Source organism: Dermochelys coriacea, chromosome 2 (genome assembly GCF_009764565.3).
Source record: "Dermochelys coriacea isolate rDerCor1 chromosome 2, rDerCor1.pri.v4, whole genome shotgun sequence".
Classification (NCBI taxonomy): Eukaryota; Metazoa; Chordata; order Testudines; family Dermochelyidae; genus Dermochelys; species Dermochelys coriacea.
In genome coordinates, this window is record NC_050069.1 from 119,440,073 (window position 1) to 119,454,333 (window position 14,261).

General features: G+C 57.8%; 1 protein-coding gene across 2 annotated transcripts in view; it reads right to left on the reverse strand.

The window, feature by feature from the left end:
• Nucleotides 1-991: 991 nt before the first annotated feature.
• FARS2 (phenylalanyl-tRNA synthetase 2, mitochondrial) overlaps nt 992-14,261 on the reverse strand; it is a 388,905-nt gene continuing 375,635 nt past the window's right edge. Inside the window, exons 7-8 of one of the 2 annotated variants that reach the window (XM_043508367.1) lie at nt 2,866-2,950; nt 1,363-1,488 (exon numbers count right to left, since the gene is read on the reverse strand). In XM_043508367.1, coding sequence (XP_043364302.1) covers nt 2,908-2,950 — 43 coding nt within the window. In that variant the 3' untranslated portion in view covers nt 1,363-1,488; nt 2,866-2,907. Of the gene's footprint in view, nt 1,489-2,865; nt 2,951-14,261 lie in introns of both variants that reach the window. The other variant, XM_043508366.1, reaches the window with a different exon arrangement.

Here is a 14,261-nt window from a genome sequence, read left to right on the forward strand (position 1 = left end):
AATTTGTTTATAGTGGTAAATCTGTTGAATAATGAAATTACAATGAGCTCTCCATTCATGTCCAATCTGTGCTAATTGCTGGGTTCTTCTGGTTGAGTATATGTTTACTGCACAGTAGTCTCGTGATGGGGTATAAAGCAATGTTGGATCGTTCTTAGTGCATTACTTTTACTGCCCCCTTCCCTGAAGGAGGCAATGTTCCTTGCCGAGCCAGCAAATTTGTAAGTTACCTGAAAGACCATATTAAATATCATTATAGGCAAGAACAAGCGCTCACACTACAGTCTCTGCCTCCGAGTGCTTCATCAAGTATTTATCAGACCATTTAAAAATTTCAACAAGCCTCCAGTGTCATTCCACTGCCAAAATTTGCTTATTATAACCTGTCATGAAAGAAGTAAGCATCCAATAAAGTGACTGAACTAGAAAGGGGTCCATCAAAGATCAGCTTTCTCCCTCAAAGGTCACGGCTTTCAGTGGATGACTTCTGTTAGGAAGCACAACATTATGGGAGTTCAAGTACCTGCATATTTCTGCTTTTCAGGGCCTTTTAATAATGAGTACTTCCCTTTTCCACCTCCAAGTGATATCAATCTTTGGCTGATGATGCGGGTGATGGAAATTTTTGCCATAGTACACATGCTAGGAACACTAATTTGAAGCAGGCACTTTGTATGTGAAACACATGCAGCTAGACATGTTAAGAGGAGATACTCTCTTTAGTTTGGTCTGAGTACAGTTGTGCCCACACCAGTGGCCACATCCAAACACCCAGCACTCTGAGAAAGTTCTGATTTGCACCCAGAGCCACACTTCACATCTATCCCTTCCTTTATAATAGGCCAATCCAAAATCCAAACGCAATCAACTTGGGTCAGGATCTAAACTTTGCAGGTATATATCATGAAAGTTTTTCTTGACGCAGAATGTGCCCTTTTTACAAGAAGGGGGAGAAAAGAAAGAGTGAACAGTTTTTCTATTTAGAGCTAAAATGTGTCTATTTTGCTTTACTCATTACGTAGACGGAAAACCCTGTCAACATAGAAATAATGACAAGTCTTTACACTATAATGGAACCCTGGGACCAATTAACAACACAGAAAACCACCAGGCAGAGTATTTCTTAATGTAACAGGAGGGAAATCTTACATTATTGCTCCCCCCTGCCCTTTCTTAAAATAAAGGACATATGCTTTGCCAACAATTTCTCAACGGTAATCTTTATGATCTGAAAGTTCTACCATTGCCCATTTATGAAAAGTCTTCCAAACTCTATGCTTTGCCACAAAATCCCTTTCTTTCTTTACAAAAAAACATCCACAGTAATTGTGACTGTCAAAGCAGGGATTTTAGAATCTACCCTCCACTCCCAGTTCTTGTACTGCCAATTCCTCTATGGCTCGATGAAGGTGGTGCACCTCGACCTGAGTCAGAGTCCTCTCCAAGTGCCGGTAAGTGATACGATAGCAATGGCTGATCTTCTTTGTCCTGGAAAACAAACAAAAAGAGGACTAATACACATGCATACACACACACACACCACAGCACACTTCCCCATCACAGTGTTTTTGTCTTGCCATCTTATTTTATTTTTATTGCTTAAATTATCAATGTAATGCTAAAATACACAATGCAGACAGCCAGGACTGAATGTAATTTAAATCTACACAGAGGATTTAAGTAAAATCCATTTCATAATCTCACTTGTTTCTGTGATGGATCATCACCTCACTTTTCACCTACCGCCATTCCGCCATGTTGAAAAAGTGTTCTGGAGAAGCTAAGTAAGTGTTATTTACTCCTTCTCATAACACAAGAACTAGGGGTCACCAAATGCAATTAATAGGCAGCAGGTTTAAAACAAACAAAAGGAAGTATTTCTTCACACAACTCACAGTCAACCTGTGGAACTCCTTGCCAGAGGATGTCATGAAGGCCAAGACAATAACAGGATTCAAAATAGAACTAGATAAGTTAATGGAGGATAGGTCCATCAATGGCTATTAGCTAGGATGGACAGGGATGGTGTCCCTAGCCTCTGTTTGCCAGAAACTGGGAATGAGCAACAGGAGATGGATCACTTGATGGATACCTATTCTGTTCATTCCCTCTGGGATATCGGGCATTGGGCACTGTTAGAAGACAGGATACTGGGCTAGATGGACATTTGGTCTGACCCAGTGTGGCTATTCTTATGTCCTTATGTACTTGACTGCTGAATAAAATATGTGTCAGCTTGACACATGCCCTGTGTATGTCACTGTGCTGACATTCCAATGGAAAGTGAAGACAAAAGAACATGACAGTGGAAAGATTAACACTGACACCTAGGAAAACAAGGGGTTTCACTCAATATATCTCAGTCTAATGTGTCTTGCAGTTTCAGAAGCAGGAGAACAACTGGCAATCTTACAGTGCTAGCAAGTAACACTGTTAGTCAGGGTGAGATGTTCAACTAATCTTTAATCCATGTTGCTTCAGCTCAGTTGTAGCAACCACTAGTAGCTCCAACTAGAAGAGGTGTTAGTGCTTTTCCAAACACAAAGAGCAAAACATGTATTTTTCAGTCTAGATTATTATTTTTATTTCAGATCACAGGAAAACAAAGAAAGAACGAATGTAAAGTCTCCACATGAGACAGTAGGACAGAGAAAGAAATGTGCCTAGCAAACTCTTATGTTCTGTATCTCAAATGAAAAATAAAATGGCAGCTGCTTCACAGCTGCTTTTGTGAAGATTCCCTTTTATTTAAAGGTGCAGTACATAGAAAACAGAATGACATCTCCTTTTATTTATATAGATATCTACACCATAGTAAGCAGCAGTAGCGCATATTGTCCTCAGATCGTGTAGCACAGAACATACTTCCACAGCAGTGTACCATGCGTGCTTTGGTAGTTGGGCATGTTACCAGCAATCCAGAGAGACCAAACAGCAGTTTATGATTACACTGTTGGAAAGGAATTGCAACAATGGAACTGGAAGTATTATTATACGTATCAACTAACATCTTAAATTAAACTCAAAGTTATCAGAAAGTAGAAGAGGAAGGCACTTGAGCTTCCCCCAGTTTCAGAAGTTCTGACAGTTGTGAAGAGGGGAAGAAAAGGAAAAAGAGGGGAAGAGAGAGATGTGGAGAGGGCATGACAGAAATCAGAAATATACTGTATGACAGAGATTTACAAACTGTGGGGCATGTCCGAGGTTATTGGGGGAGGGGTGTGAAGACCTGACAGGGCTGTGCTGAAGGGCCAAGGTCAAAAGAGGTCTCTGTCCAGCTGGGGAAGTGGACAAGGATTTCTGCTATCTCACATTTTGCAGCTTCAATAATAACTGTATGTAATGCGTTTTTGAGACCCTTGGCTGAAAGGCTCTTTAAAAATGATGTAATTCTGGCCCTGATCCTGAGGCCTGGAAAGTGTATCACATTAGAAAATGTGTAACCATGTTTTAGCTAATATGATGTGATCACAACTTTACCCTTAGCATGGTCTGACGGGGCAAGGCCATATGGCTATGGAAGAATAGTCTTATTGGGATCCGGGAAGTGGGCGGGCGAAGCCCGTCCACCGCTAAAGGATCCCCCCAGCCTAAAAGGGGGATCCACAGGACCTAGATGCCCAAAAAATTCCGGGGGACAACTAATAAAATAACAGGGACAGGAGTGCGGTCAAAGGGTCAAACGAAGGGAACCGGACGGGGACACTGAGCAGAGAACCCCGGACAGCGCCCACTGCTCCTCAAAGGCGTCAAGGGAGTCAGAGGACGCCGCCCAGAGGAACTCTGCCCGGATACGTGAATGGACCGAGGATCGGAAATAGGCCCCACAGTCACAGGAGACTCCATCGGCCAACCTCCTCACTCTGGTTTTGTAGATGGTCATTTTTGCTAGGGCCAGGAGGAGGTTGACCAGGAGATCCCGTGACTTTGTGGGGCCACAGATAGGGAGTGCATAAATGAGAAGGTGAGGGGAGAAGTGCAACCAAAAATGTAATAAAATATTGGTGAGGAGCCGGAATAGGGGCTGCAGCCTGGCACACTCCAGGTAGACATGTGCCAGGGTATCCCTCACGCCGCAAAAGGGGCAGGTGTCTGGGATTGTGGTGAACCGCGCCAAGTACACGCCCGTGCTCACGGCTCCGTGAAGGAGCTGCCAACTGACATCCCCGGCGGGCCTTGGGACTAATGTGGAATATAGGCTGGCCCACTGGGGCTCCTCACCCTCCAAAGGTGGCAGGAGGTCCCGCCATTTTGTATCGGGGCGGGACACGAGGGTGCGGGCGTGAAGGGTGTGGAGCACGAGCGTGTAGAGATGTTTTCTTGGCACGGTTTGAAAGCAGACCGGCTGCATCTCGTGCACCCGGCTTCTAGTGAAGGGGTCGGTTGGGTCCACGGGGCAGGGGTCCAATTAAAAGGTCCGGCGGGCCTGGGGTAGTGGGTGGGCGGGGCGTGCCCTCATGCAGGACCCGGTCGAGATAAACCCGAGCAGCGGGCGGCAAAGCGGCCTTCACCTCCTGAAGTATGCGCCGGGGAGTACAAGGTCTGGAAAGCCCCATGCGCTGAGCGAAGGTTAGGGGATCCAGCCAATCTCCCCGGTCATAGTCCAGGAGGTCTCCGACTCTTGTGACCTCTGCCAGGACCAAACTCTGGCGCACCGAGCGGGACTCCGCCACCTGCACACGGAGCTGGGGGTTGTGTAGCAGGGGCTCCGCGAGGAGATCTGCCCCCTCGGTGGCCGCCACGGACCTGGTCATTGTAAAGAGTTTCCAGGTCCGGAGGAGGTCCTGGTAGAAGACCGGCAGCCCAGAGAGATCTCGCGGAAGACCTCTCGGATGGAGATAAAGGAGCTGCCGGTCGTATCGGAGCCCTCGGAAGCGGCGCAGGAAGGCGTGCGCCAGTATGCTCCACGCCGGACTACCTGCACCATAAAGGAGCCTCTGCAGGGTCTGGAGGCGGAAGACGTGGACCTGAGTAAGCAGACATTTTAGGCCCTGCCCTCCCTCCTCCAGAGGTAGATGGAGAACCCCTGCAGGGATCCAGTGCAGTCCTGACCAAAAGAACTCCAGAATCGATGTCCGGAGGTTGGTCAGGAAAGCCGGGGCCGGGACCAGGGTGTTGAGCCGGTACCAGAGCATGGACAGGACTAGTTGATTAAGCACTAGCGCTCTCCCTCGAAGGGAGAGGCACCGGAGTAGTCCTGTCCATTTCTGGCGCCGCTCTATCACCCCGCCCTCTAAATTCTGCCAGTTCTCCGGCAGAGAGGGATGCGTGGCAGAAAGGTAAACGCCCAGATAGAGCAGCGGAACCGTGCTCCACCGGATGGCCTGAAGCGCGGGTGGGAGGGAGCTTGCCTGCCGCCAGACCCCTACCACCAAGCCAGAGCTCTTGACCCAGTTGACCCGCGCAGAGGAGGCTGCTGAATATATGGCCTGGCAAGCCTCCATCCGCACCAAGTCGCCCGGGTCCTGGACCACGAGGAGCACGTCATCAGTGTACGCCGACAGGACCAGCCGCAGCTCCGGCTCCCGCAGCACCAACCCTGTCAACCTCCTTCGGAGGAGACAGAGGAAGGGCTTGATCGCTAGAGCGTACAGCTGGCCTGAGAGGGGCACCCCTGCCGTACTCCTTGCCCGAAGCTGACCGGTTCGGTCAGGGTCCAGTTGAGCCTTACCAGACACTCTGCGGAAGCGTACAGCACCCAGAGAAAATTCACAAACCTGGGTCCGAATCCAAACGCCTGCAGAGTGCTCAGGAGATACCCGTGATCCACCCTGTCGAACGCCTTCTCCTGATCTAAGGACAGGAGGGCGAACGACAGACCATCCCTACACCCAAGTTCCAGTAGGTCCCGGACCAGATATAGGTTGTCGAAGATGCTGTGGCCCGGGACGGTGTAGGTCTGGTCTGGGTGGACCACGTCCGCCAGCACGGACCCTAGCCGCAGGGAGATGGCTTTTGCCACGATTTTGTATCCGTGCTGAGGAGCGAGACGGGACGCCAATTTCGTAAATCGCGGAGGTCCCCCTTCTTTGGCAATAAGGTGAGCACGGCTCGTCTGCACGAAAGAGGGAGGACCCCGCTCTGCAAAGACTCGGCCCAGACGGTGACTAGGTCTGGGCCCAGGACGTCCCAGAACACGCGGTAGAACTCCACGGTCAGCCCGTCCATGCCCGGAGATTTATTGGTGGGCATGCGACGGAGGGCTTCCGAGAACTCGGCCAGAGCGAGAGGCAGCTCTAGCCGGTCTCGGTCGCCCACGCTGACCGTTGGGAGCTCCTCCCAAAGCACTCTGCAAGCGTTAGGATCGGTCGGATCCGGGGAGAATAGGCTTGCGTAGAAGGCTCTCGCCCACCCGCAGATCTCCACCGGATCTGTGAGGGGGGTGCCATCTTCTGCCAGTAGGCAGATGATACGTTTCTTAGCCCCCCTCTTTTTCACCAGGGCGTAGAAGAAGCGGGAGCCGCAATCCATCTCGCGAAGGAGACGGATGCGGGATCGAACAAAGGCACCCCGGGCCCGATGGTCCTCGAGGCTCCGGAGCTCCTCCCGCTTCTCCCGGCATGCTCCGCAGAGGGGTGGATCCTCGGGGCTGGCGGCCAGACGCCTCTCCAGCTCTAAAACCTCCCGTTCCAACTGCTCTATCGCCACATCCCTCCGTCGGCTGGCGCCCTGGGTGTAGTCACGGCAGAAGAGCCGGGCGCGCACCTTCCCTAAGTCCCACCACCGCCGCGCCGAGGGAAAGATATGCCGCTGCCCTCGCCAGGCCAGCCAGAACTCCCGGAAGGACGCCACGAAGCCCGCATCCTCCAGCAAGCTGTTGTTAAAATGCCAATAGGCCGGCCCCGGCCTCTCCGCGCAGAGGGAGGCTGTCATGGTGGCTATATGATGGTCAGAAAATGGGGCCGGCCGGATGCTGGAGGAGTGGGCTCGTGAAAGATGAAAGCGTGATAAATAAATGCGGTCCAACCGGGAGTGGCGCGACCGATGGGTCTCCGCCCGGACAAAGGTGAACATGGAAGTGTCATCCGGGTGGTGGTCGCGCCAGACGTCCACCAGGGAGTGGTGTTCGACTATCTCCTGGAGGACGGCGACGGCGGCCGGGCTCTGCTCGGTCCCCGAGCGGTCCCGTTCCTCAAGGGTGATGTTAAAGTCCCCTCCCAGGACCAGGCAGTCTTGAGGATCCAAGGTGCCGAGGAAGGCGGATGCCTGCTGATAGAATTGCAGCCGCTCCGGGCTCGCTGCTGGGGCATAGATGTTGACAAGGTTGACTACGAGCCCCTCCATGCGGACCCGGAGGTACAGCAGGCGACCCGGCACAGCCTCGGCGACCCCTAGCACCTCGGGCCGTAGGTCGGGGGAGAACAGGGTCGCCACTCCACCCGTATGAACTGTGAGGTGGCTAAAGTAGACCCTGTCCCCCCAATCCAGCCGCCAGCTGTCTTCGGCGGTCGGATCCGTATGGGTCTTCTGCAGGAAAACCACAGAGTACCTCCCCTCTCGAAGGAAGGAGAGCACCTGGGACCTGCGGAGACCCATCCTACAGCCACGGGTGTTCAATGTTGCGATGGTAAAGGGTGCCATGAGGAGGGCTGGGGGGGATCCTCGCCGGCAGGGATGCTCGTGGCTCCTGGCGGGCCGCGCAGCAGTCCGTGACCCACCCCGTAGGTGAGTAAGGAGTCACGGAAGTGGCGGACTCGCTGGTAGGCCGCGGCGCTCTGCCTCCCGGTCCTTTTCCCCTCCCCCATGAGGGCCCTTGTGGCCCGGAGGATTTGATTAAAGTCCCCCCGTCGCTGGAGGGCAAGCTGGACTTTGTTGCGGGAGCCACGGACGTCTTCTAGGAACTCCCGCAACTCCTCTCGCAGCGCATGGGGGGCTGGGGTTATGGTCTGGCTGCTCCCCGATGGGGCCCTTGGTACAGCCCCCTGGCCCAGCGAGATGGGCAGACAGGGTGCGGACCCCCGACGGGGCTCCTGATGGGTTGACCTAAATGCTGGGGCGATAGGGGGCGGCGGAGGGAGGATAGCAGCCCCTGGTGGGTCGGGACGGGCAAACACAAAGGCCATTCCCTGGGAGTCATCTGTTGGAAAGGGAAGGAGAATGTCCCAGGGGTGGCAATAATATCTCGGGAGGTGGGCGGGATAAGGGCAGGGGCAGGGGTAGAGGTGAGAGTCTGGGTCGGGAGAGGGCTCTCACTGATGCCGGGCGCAAGCTCTCTGGTGTATTTGGCAGCCACGGCATCAGGAGGTGGACTTTCTTCTGTAGGGTCCTCTCCCGGAAAGGAGGTCGAATGCTCCTCACCAGCGAGGGATGCCCCTGGTGGCTCAGGTTCCAGCCGCGTGGCACTGGCCGTCGCCTCAACTGGCTCGGCGGCTCTCAGCGGGGTGCCCTCTGCAGCCGGATTGATGGAGGAGACCAGGGGCTCCTCGGAGGTGGGAGCAGAAGCAACGGTTAGGGGGAGGGAACATGGGGAAAGGGGGGCTGGAGTGAAGTCGCCCAGATCGAAGCCCGCTGGCATAGGATCGTCCTCCCCCTGGGTGACCGGGGTCAGACCCAGGGCCTCGATCTCCTCATATATAGAGGGGAAATTGTTTTCCGCTACCCCGGGATTCTCCCCGCCGGCACCTGACGCGACGGTTACTTCGGGGCACACTGGGGTTTCAGATGGTGCCTCGGGGGTCTTGGAGGGGAGGGACTCCCGTGGAGGGGAGATACCGCCTTCCAGTGCTGCCACGTCTTCCCCAGCCGGCTCTGGTGGGTGGAACACACCCGTGGGTAGAGCGGAAGGCTCGGCATCGGTGCCCCCCTTCCTGGTCTTCCGGGGGGCCTCCGCATCAGATGGGAGGAGCGGAGCTCGAGCCTTCCGCTTGCCCCGCTTCTCCTGGACTAGGGCCCAGACTTCCATGGCATCATCCGGGGGCTGGCTAGCAGGGGTTGTGTCAGGGGGCAGAGGCGATGGCTCAGGGAGTCGAGGGGGTAACGGTGGGGCAGCACAAGGGAGGGAAGATTCCCCTTGGGGCGGGCCCTCTCCCATGCTTGGCCGTGTCCCTGCCGCACCCTCCTCCACAGGCCTCGCCAGATTGCAAACAGTGGGGGCGGGGTTCTCCCGCTCGTCTGGGCATAGTGGGGGAGGTGCCCCTTGGGCCTGAGCGGGAGCAATGGTGGACTGGGAAGGAGGAGGGGCGGTTTCAGGCGCCGGGCAGCCAGGGGCGTCGGCGATGACGGGGCCGGTGCCCTGCCGGGGCTCGGGGGTCCTGGATTCCCCTCCTTCCCGGGCCAGGGGGCAGTCCCTCCGGACGTGCCCCATCGCCCGGCAGAGGTAACACCGGGTCTCCCCCATGGAGTAGTGCACCCTGTAATGGGTCCCCTGGTAGGGGACTAGGAAGGACCCCTCGAGTGCCTCTCCGTCGCGCGCCGCCGGCAGCAGTTGAAGCTGCACTTGCCGGCGGAACGAGAGGATGTGACGGAGGGCGGGGTCTTTGCAGCCCAACGGGAGAGGGCTGATGACAGAGATGGGCTTTCCCAAGGTAGAAAGGGCGGGTAACAGGGCAGCATTGGGGAGAAAGGGAGGGACGGAGGTCAGGACCAGGCGGACGCCCAGGTCCTCTAGCGGCTCTAAGGGGACGAACACGCCTCCCACCGCTAGGCCCTTCTCCACCGCCTCCTGGGCGGCGGCCTCCGATGCTAAGAAGAAGACGACCTTGCCATACATTTTGGAGGCCGCCACAATGGCCGTGGGCCCCACCACCCTCGCCAACGCCCACACATAGGTCTCCACGTGGGGTGAGGCGGGCACCAGGAGGCAACGGACGCCATGCTTCCTGGTCATGGTGGGAAAGGGGCCCCGGCTGCTATAGATGGTAGCGGAGGCGGTGAGCTGGAGAAATGATGTAGCGGCAGGCGCGGGGGCTGCCGCTACCTGGGCGTATGCTCTGGGGGCCGGGGGAGGGACACCTGCAGAGCTGGTGGAGGGAACAGCGGGGAGGGGCGCCCCAGCTGGAGATGGGGCCGGGGCATTGGGGGCAGCCCCTGCAATGGAGGGCCTGGTCTTTTTAGCGGGGCCCTTCCCCTTCTTCTTCCCCTGGCCCTTCCCGCCGGCTGGGGGGACTCCCCCCAAATCTGAGGGGGTGAGAGATGTGGCAGCAGTGGAGGTCACCCCGGTGCCCGTCGCTGCTGGTGCCCCAGTGGGGGCGGTGGCAGATGGTTTGGCAGCGGAGGTAGAAGCTTGAGGGGGTGGCGGAGGGGTAGGCCGGGAAGGGGGAGCTCGGGCTGCTGGAGGGGTCTCACCCGTCTCATCCCCCGCCATCATGAGCAAGGAGGAAAGGGAGGACATCAAAAGGAGGAGGGGAGAGGGGAAGCAGGTCGACCACTCCTCCCCGCTAGGCTGCAGGCAGGGGAGGAGGGCGCCAAAAGGGGTGGGCTGGACGGGGGGCAATCAGGGGTTAGGGGTCAGTCACCGACACAAGATGGAAATTCCGGCTCCTCTTGGTGCACTACGGGGGGGGGGATTCAACAACATTGAGGGTGCAGTGAAGAGGGTTGCAACTAAAATGGGGAATTGTACAAACGCATGGGAGGGGGCATGGGCACACGGAGCGAGGGGCTAAGCGGTCTGGGGGTAGAACAGGGAAACCAAGGGGCTAGCTTCAGAGGCTGGGGTGGGGCAAACAAACAAAGGCTGCAGAAGGAAATGGGCGGGGCAGGCAAACAAACTGAAGCTAGTAAGGGGGGCTGGAGCAAAAGAGGAGGCAAAGCAAGTGGCAAATGGGGCAGGTAGTAAAGGGCAAAGCTGGGGGGTAGGCAGTCCGGGGGGGGCACATGTGCCCATGTGCACTTGCACAAGTCTTTTTAAGCTGGCTGCTGCTTCTGGCCCAAAGGGTGGAAATAGGGCATGGCAAGCCAAGCAAGCAGCTTAGTCCAGAGGCAGGAGCTGAGGCAGATGGTATACAGCCAGTGGGGATGGTGGAGGGGGCAGTGGTGGTGCTAGTAGTGGTGGGGGTTGGGGGGACACACAGATGGATTGGGGGGCAGCTCCACGCCACACTCCCTGTGTCCCTGGCAACACAGTCAAGACCCCCACCACAAGAGCACAGTTTGAAAATTACTCAGTCTTAGGCCCCCTCCACAGTGGTCTGCAAAGTCTCTACGTGTTCTCCCACTGGCAGATGGTCCTCTTCTTCTCCTCCTCGGGCTCCAGCAGCTCCAGACAGCAGACTCCACAGCAGCAGCAGCTCCAGGAACTCCAGGTGGTAGTCCAGGCAAGCAGAAAGGACCCCTCTCAGGTGGTGGTGGTGGTATCCACAACAGCAGTGGCTGGGGTCCCTCACTCCTCCTCTCTGGGGAGTGGGCTAGCAGCCCCCCCTCCGGGGCTGCAGTTGGAGCAGTAGCAGCACCCGAGAGTGGGGGGTCCAGCAGCCAAGTAGCAGAGAATGGGGTGGGGGGGTGTCTGGCCTAGCCAGGGAAGCAGCTGGAGCAGCAGGGAGAGCTCAGGGCCCAGCAGCAGGAGTAGCAGCTTCCCACCTCCCTCCAAGCTAGAAGGCTATGGGAGAGCAGTAATTTTGGCAGACAGGGTGCGGACCCCTGACGGGGCTCTTGATGGGTTGACCTGAATGCTGGGGCGATAGGGGGCAGCGGAGGGAGGATAGCAGCCCCTGGTGGGTCGGGACGGGCAAACACAAAGGCCATTCCCTGGGAGTCATCTGTTGGAAAGGGGAAGGAGACTGTCCCAGGGGTGGCAATAATATCTCGGGAGGTGGGCGGGATAAGGGCAGGGGCAGGGGTAGAGGTGAGAGTCTGGGTCAGGAGAGGGCTCTCACCGATGCCGGGCGCAAGCTGTCTGGTGGATTTGGCAGCCACGGCATCAGGAGGTGGACTTTCTTCTGTAGGGTCCTCTCCCGGAAAGGAGGTCGAATGCTCCTCACCAGCGAGGGATGCCCCTGGTGGCTCAGGTTCCAGCCGCGTGGCACTGGCCGTCGCCTCAACTGGCTCGGTGGCTCTCAGCAGGGTGCCTTCTGCAGCCGGGTTGATGGAGGAGTCCAGGGGCTCCTCGGAGGTGGGAGCAGAAGCAACTGTTACGGGGAGGGAGTATGGGGAAAAGGGGGCCGGAAAGAAGTCGCCCAGATCGAGGCCCGCTGGCATAGGATCGTCCTCCCCTTGGGTGACCGGGGTCAGACCCAGGGCCTCGATCTCCTCATATATAGAGGGGAAATTGTTTTCCGCTACCCCGGGATTCTCCCCGCCGGCACCTGACGCGATGGTTACTTCGGGGCACACTGGGGTTTCAAATGGTGCCTCGGGGGTCTTGGAGGGGAGGGACTCCCGTGGAGGGGAGATACCGTCTTCCAGTGCTGCCACGTCTTCCCCAGCCGGCTCTGGTGGGTGGAACACACCCGTGGGTAGAGCGGAAGGCTCGGCATCGGTGCCCCCCTTCCTGGTCTTCCGGGGGGCCTCCACGTCAGATGGGAGGAGCGGAGCTCGAGCCTTCCACTTGCCCCGCTTCCCCTTGACTAAGGCCCAGCCCTCCATGGCATCATCCGGGGGCTGGCTAGCAGGGGTTGTGTCAGGGGGCAGAGGCGATGGCTCAGGGACTCGAGGGGGTAACGGTGGGGCAGCACAAGGGAGGGAAGATTCCCCTTGGGGCGGGTCCTCTCCCATGCTTGGCGGTGTCCCTGCCGCACCCTCCTCCACAGGCCCCGCCAGATTGCAAGCAGCGGTGGCGGGGTTCTCCCGCTCGTCTGGGCATAGTGGGGGAGGTGCCCCTTGGGCCTGAGCGGGAGCAATGGTGGATTGTGAAGGAGGAGGGGCGGTTTCAGGTGCCGGGCAGCCAGGGGCGTCGGCGATGACGGGGCCGGTGCCCTGCCGGGGCTCGGGGGTCCTGGGTGCCCCTTCTTCCCGGGCAAGGGGGCAGTCCCTCCGGACGTGCCCCATCGCCCGGCAGAGGTAGCACCGGGCCTCCCCGGTGGAATAATGCACCCTGTAACGGGCCCCCTGGTAGGGGACTAGGAAGGACCCCTCCAGTGCCTCTCCATTGCGCGCCGCCGGCAGCAGTTGAAGCTGCACTTGCCGGCGGAAGGAGAGGACGTGACGGAGGGCGGGGTCTTTGCAGCCCAACGGGAGAGGGCTGATGACAGAGATGGGCTTTCCCAAGGTAGAAAGGGTGGGTAACAGGGCTGCATTGGGGAGAAAGGGAGGGACGGAGGTCAGGACCAGGCGGACGCCCAGGTCCTCTAGCGGCTCTAAGGGGACGAACACGCCCCCCACCGCCAGGCCCTTCTCTACCGCCTCCTGGGCGGCGGCCTCCGATGCTAAGAAGAAGACAACCTTGCCATACATTTTGGAGGCCGCCACAATGGCCGTGGGTCCCACCACCCTCGCCAACGCCCGCACATAGGTTTCCACGTGGGGTGAGGCGGGCACCAGGAGGCAACGGACGCCGTGCTTCCTGGTCATCGTGGGAAAGGGGCCCCGGCCGCTATAGATGGTAGTGGAGGCGGTGGGCTGGAGAAATGACGTAGCGGCAGGCGAGGGGGCTGCCGCCACCTGGGCGTATGCTCTGGGGGCCTGGGGAGGGACACCTGCAGAGCTCGTGGAGGGAACAGCGGGGAGGGGCGCTCCAGCTGGAGATAGGTCCGGGGCATTGGGGGCAGCCCCTGCAATGGAGGGCCTGGTCTTTTTAGCGGGGCCCTTCCCCTTCTTCTTCCCCTGGCCCTTCCCGCCGGCTGGGAGGACTCCCCGCAAATCTGAGGGGGTGATAGACGTGGCAGCAGTGGAGGTCACCCCGGTGCCCGTCGCTGCTGGTGCCCCAGCGGGGGCGATGGCAGATGGTTTGGCAGCGGACGTAGAAGCTTGGGGGGGTGACGGAGGGGTAGGCGGGGGAGGGAGAGCTCGGGCTACTGGAGAGGTCTCACCCGTCTCATCCCCCGCCATCATGAGCAAGGAGGAAAGGGGGACACCAAAAGGAGGAGGGGAGAGGGGAAGCAGGTCGACCACTCCTCCCCGCTAGGCTGCAGGCAGGGGAGGAGGGCGCCAAAAGGGGTGGGCTGGACGGGGGGCAATCAGGGGTTAGGGGTCAGTCACCGACACAAGGTGGAAATTCCGGCTCCTCTTGGTGCACTACGGGGGGGGGGGGATTCAACAACATCGAAGGTGCAGTGAAAGAGGGTTGCAACTAAAAAGGGGAATTGCACAAGCGCATGGGAGGGGGCATGGGCACATGGAGCGAGGGGCTAAGCGGTCTGGGGGTAGAACAGGGAAACCAAGGGGCT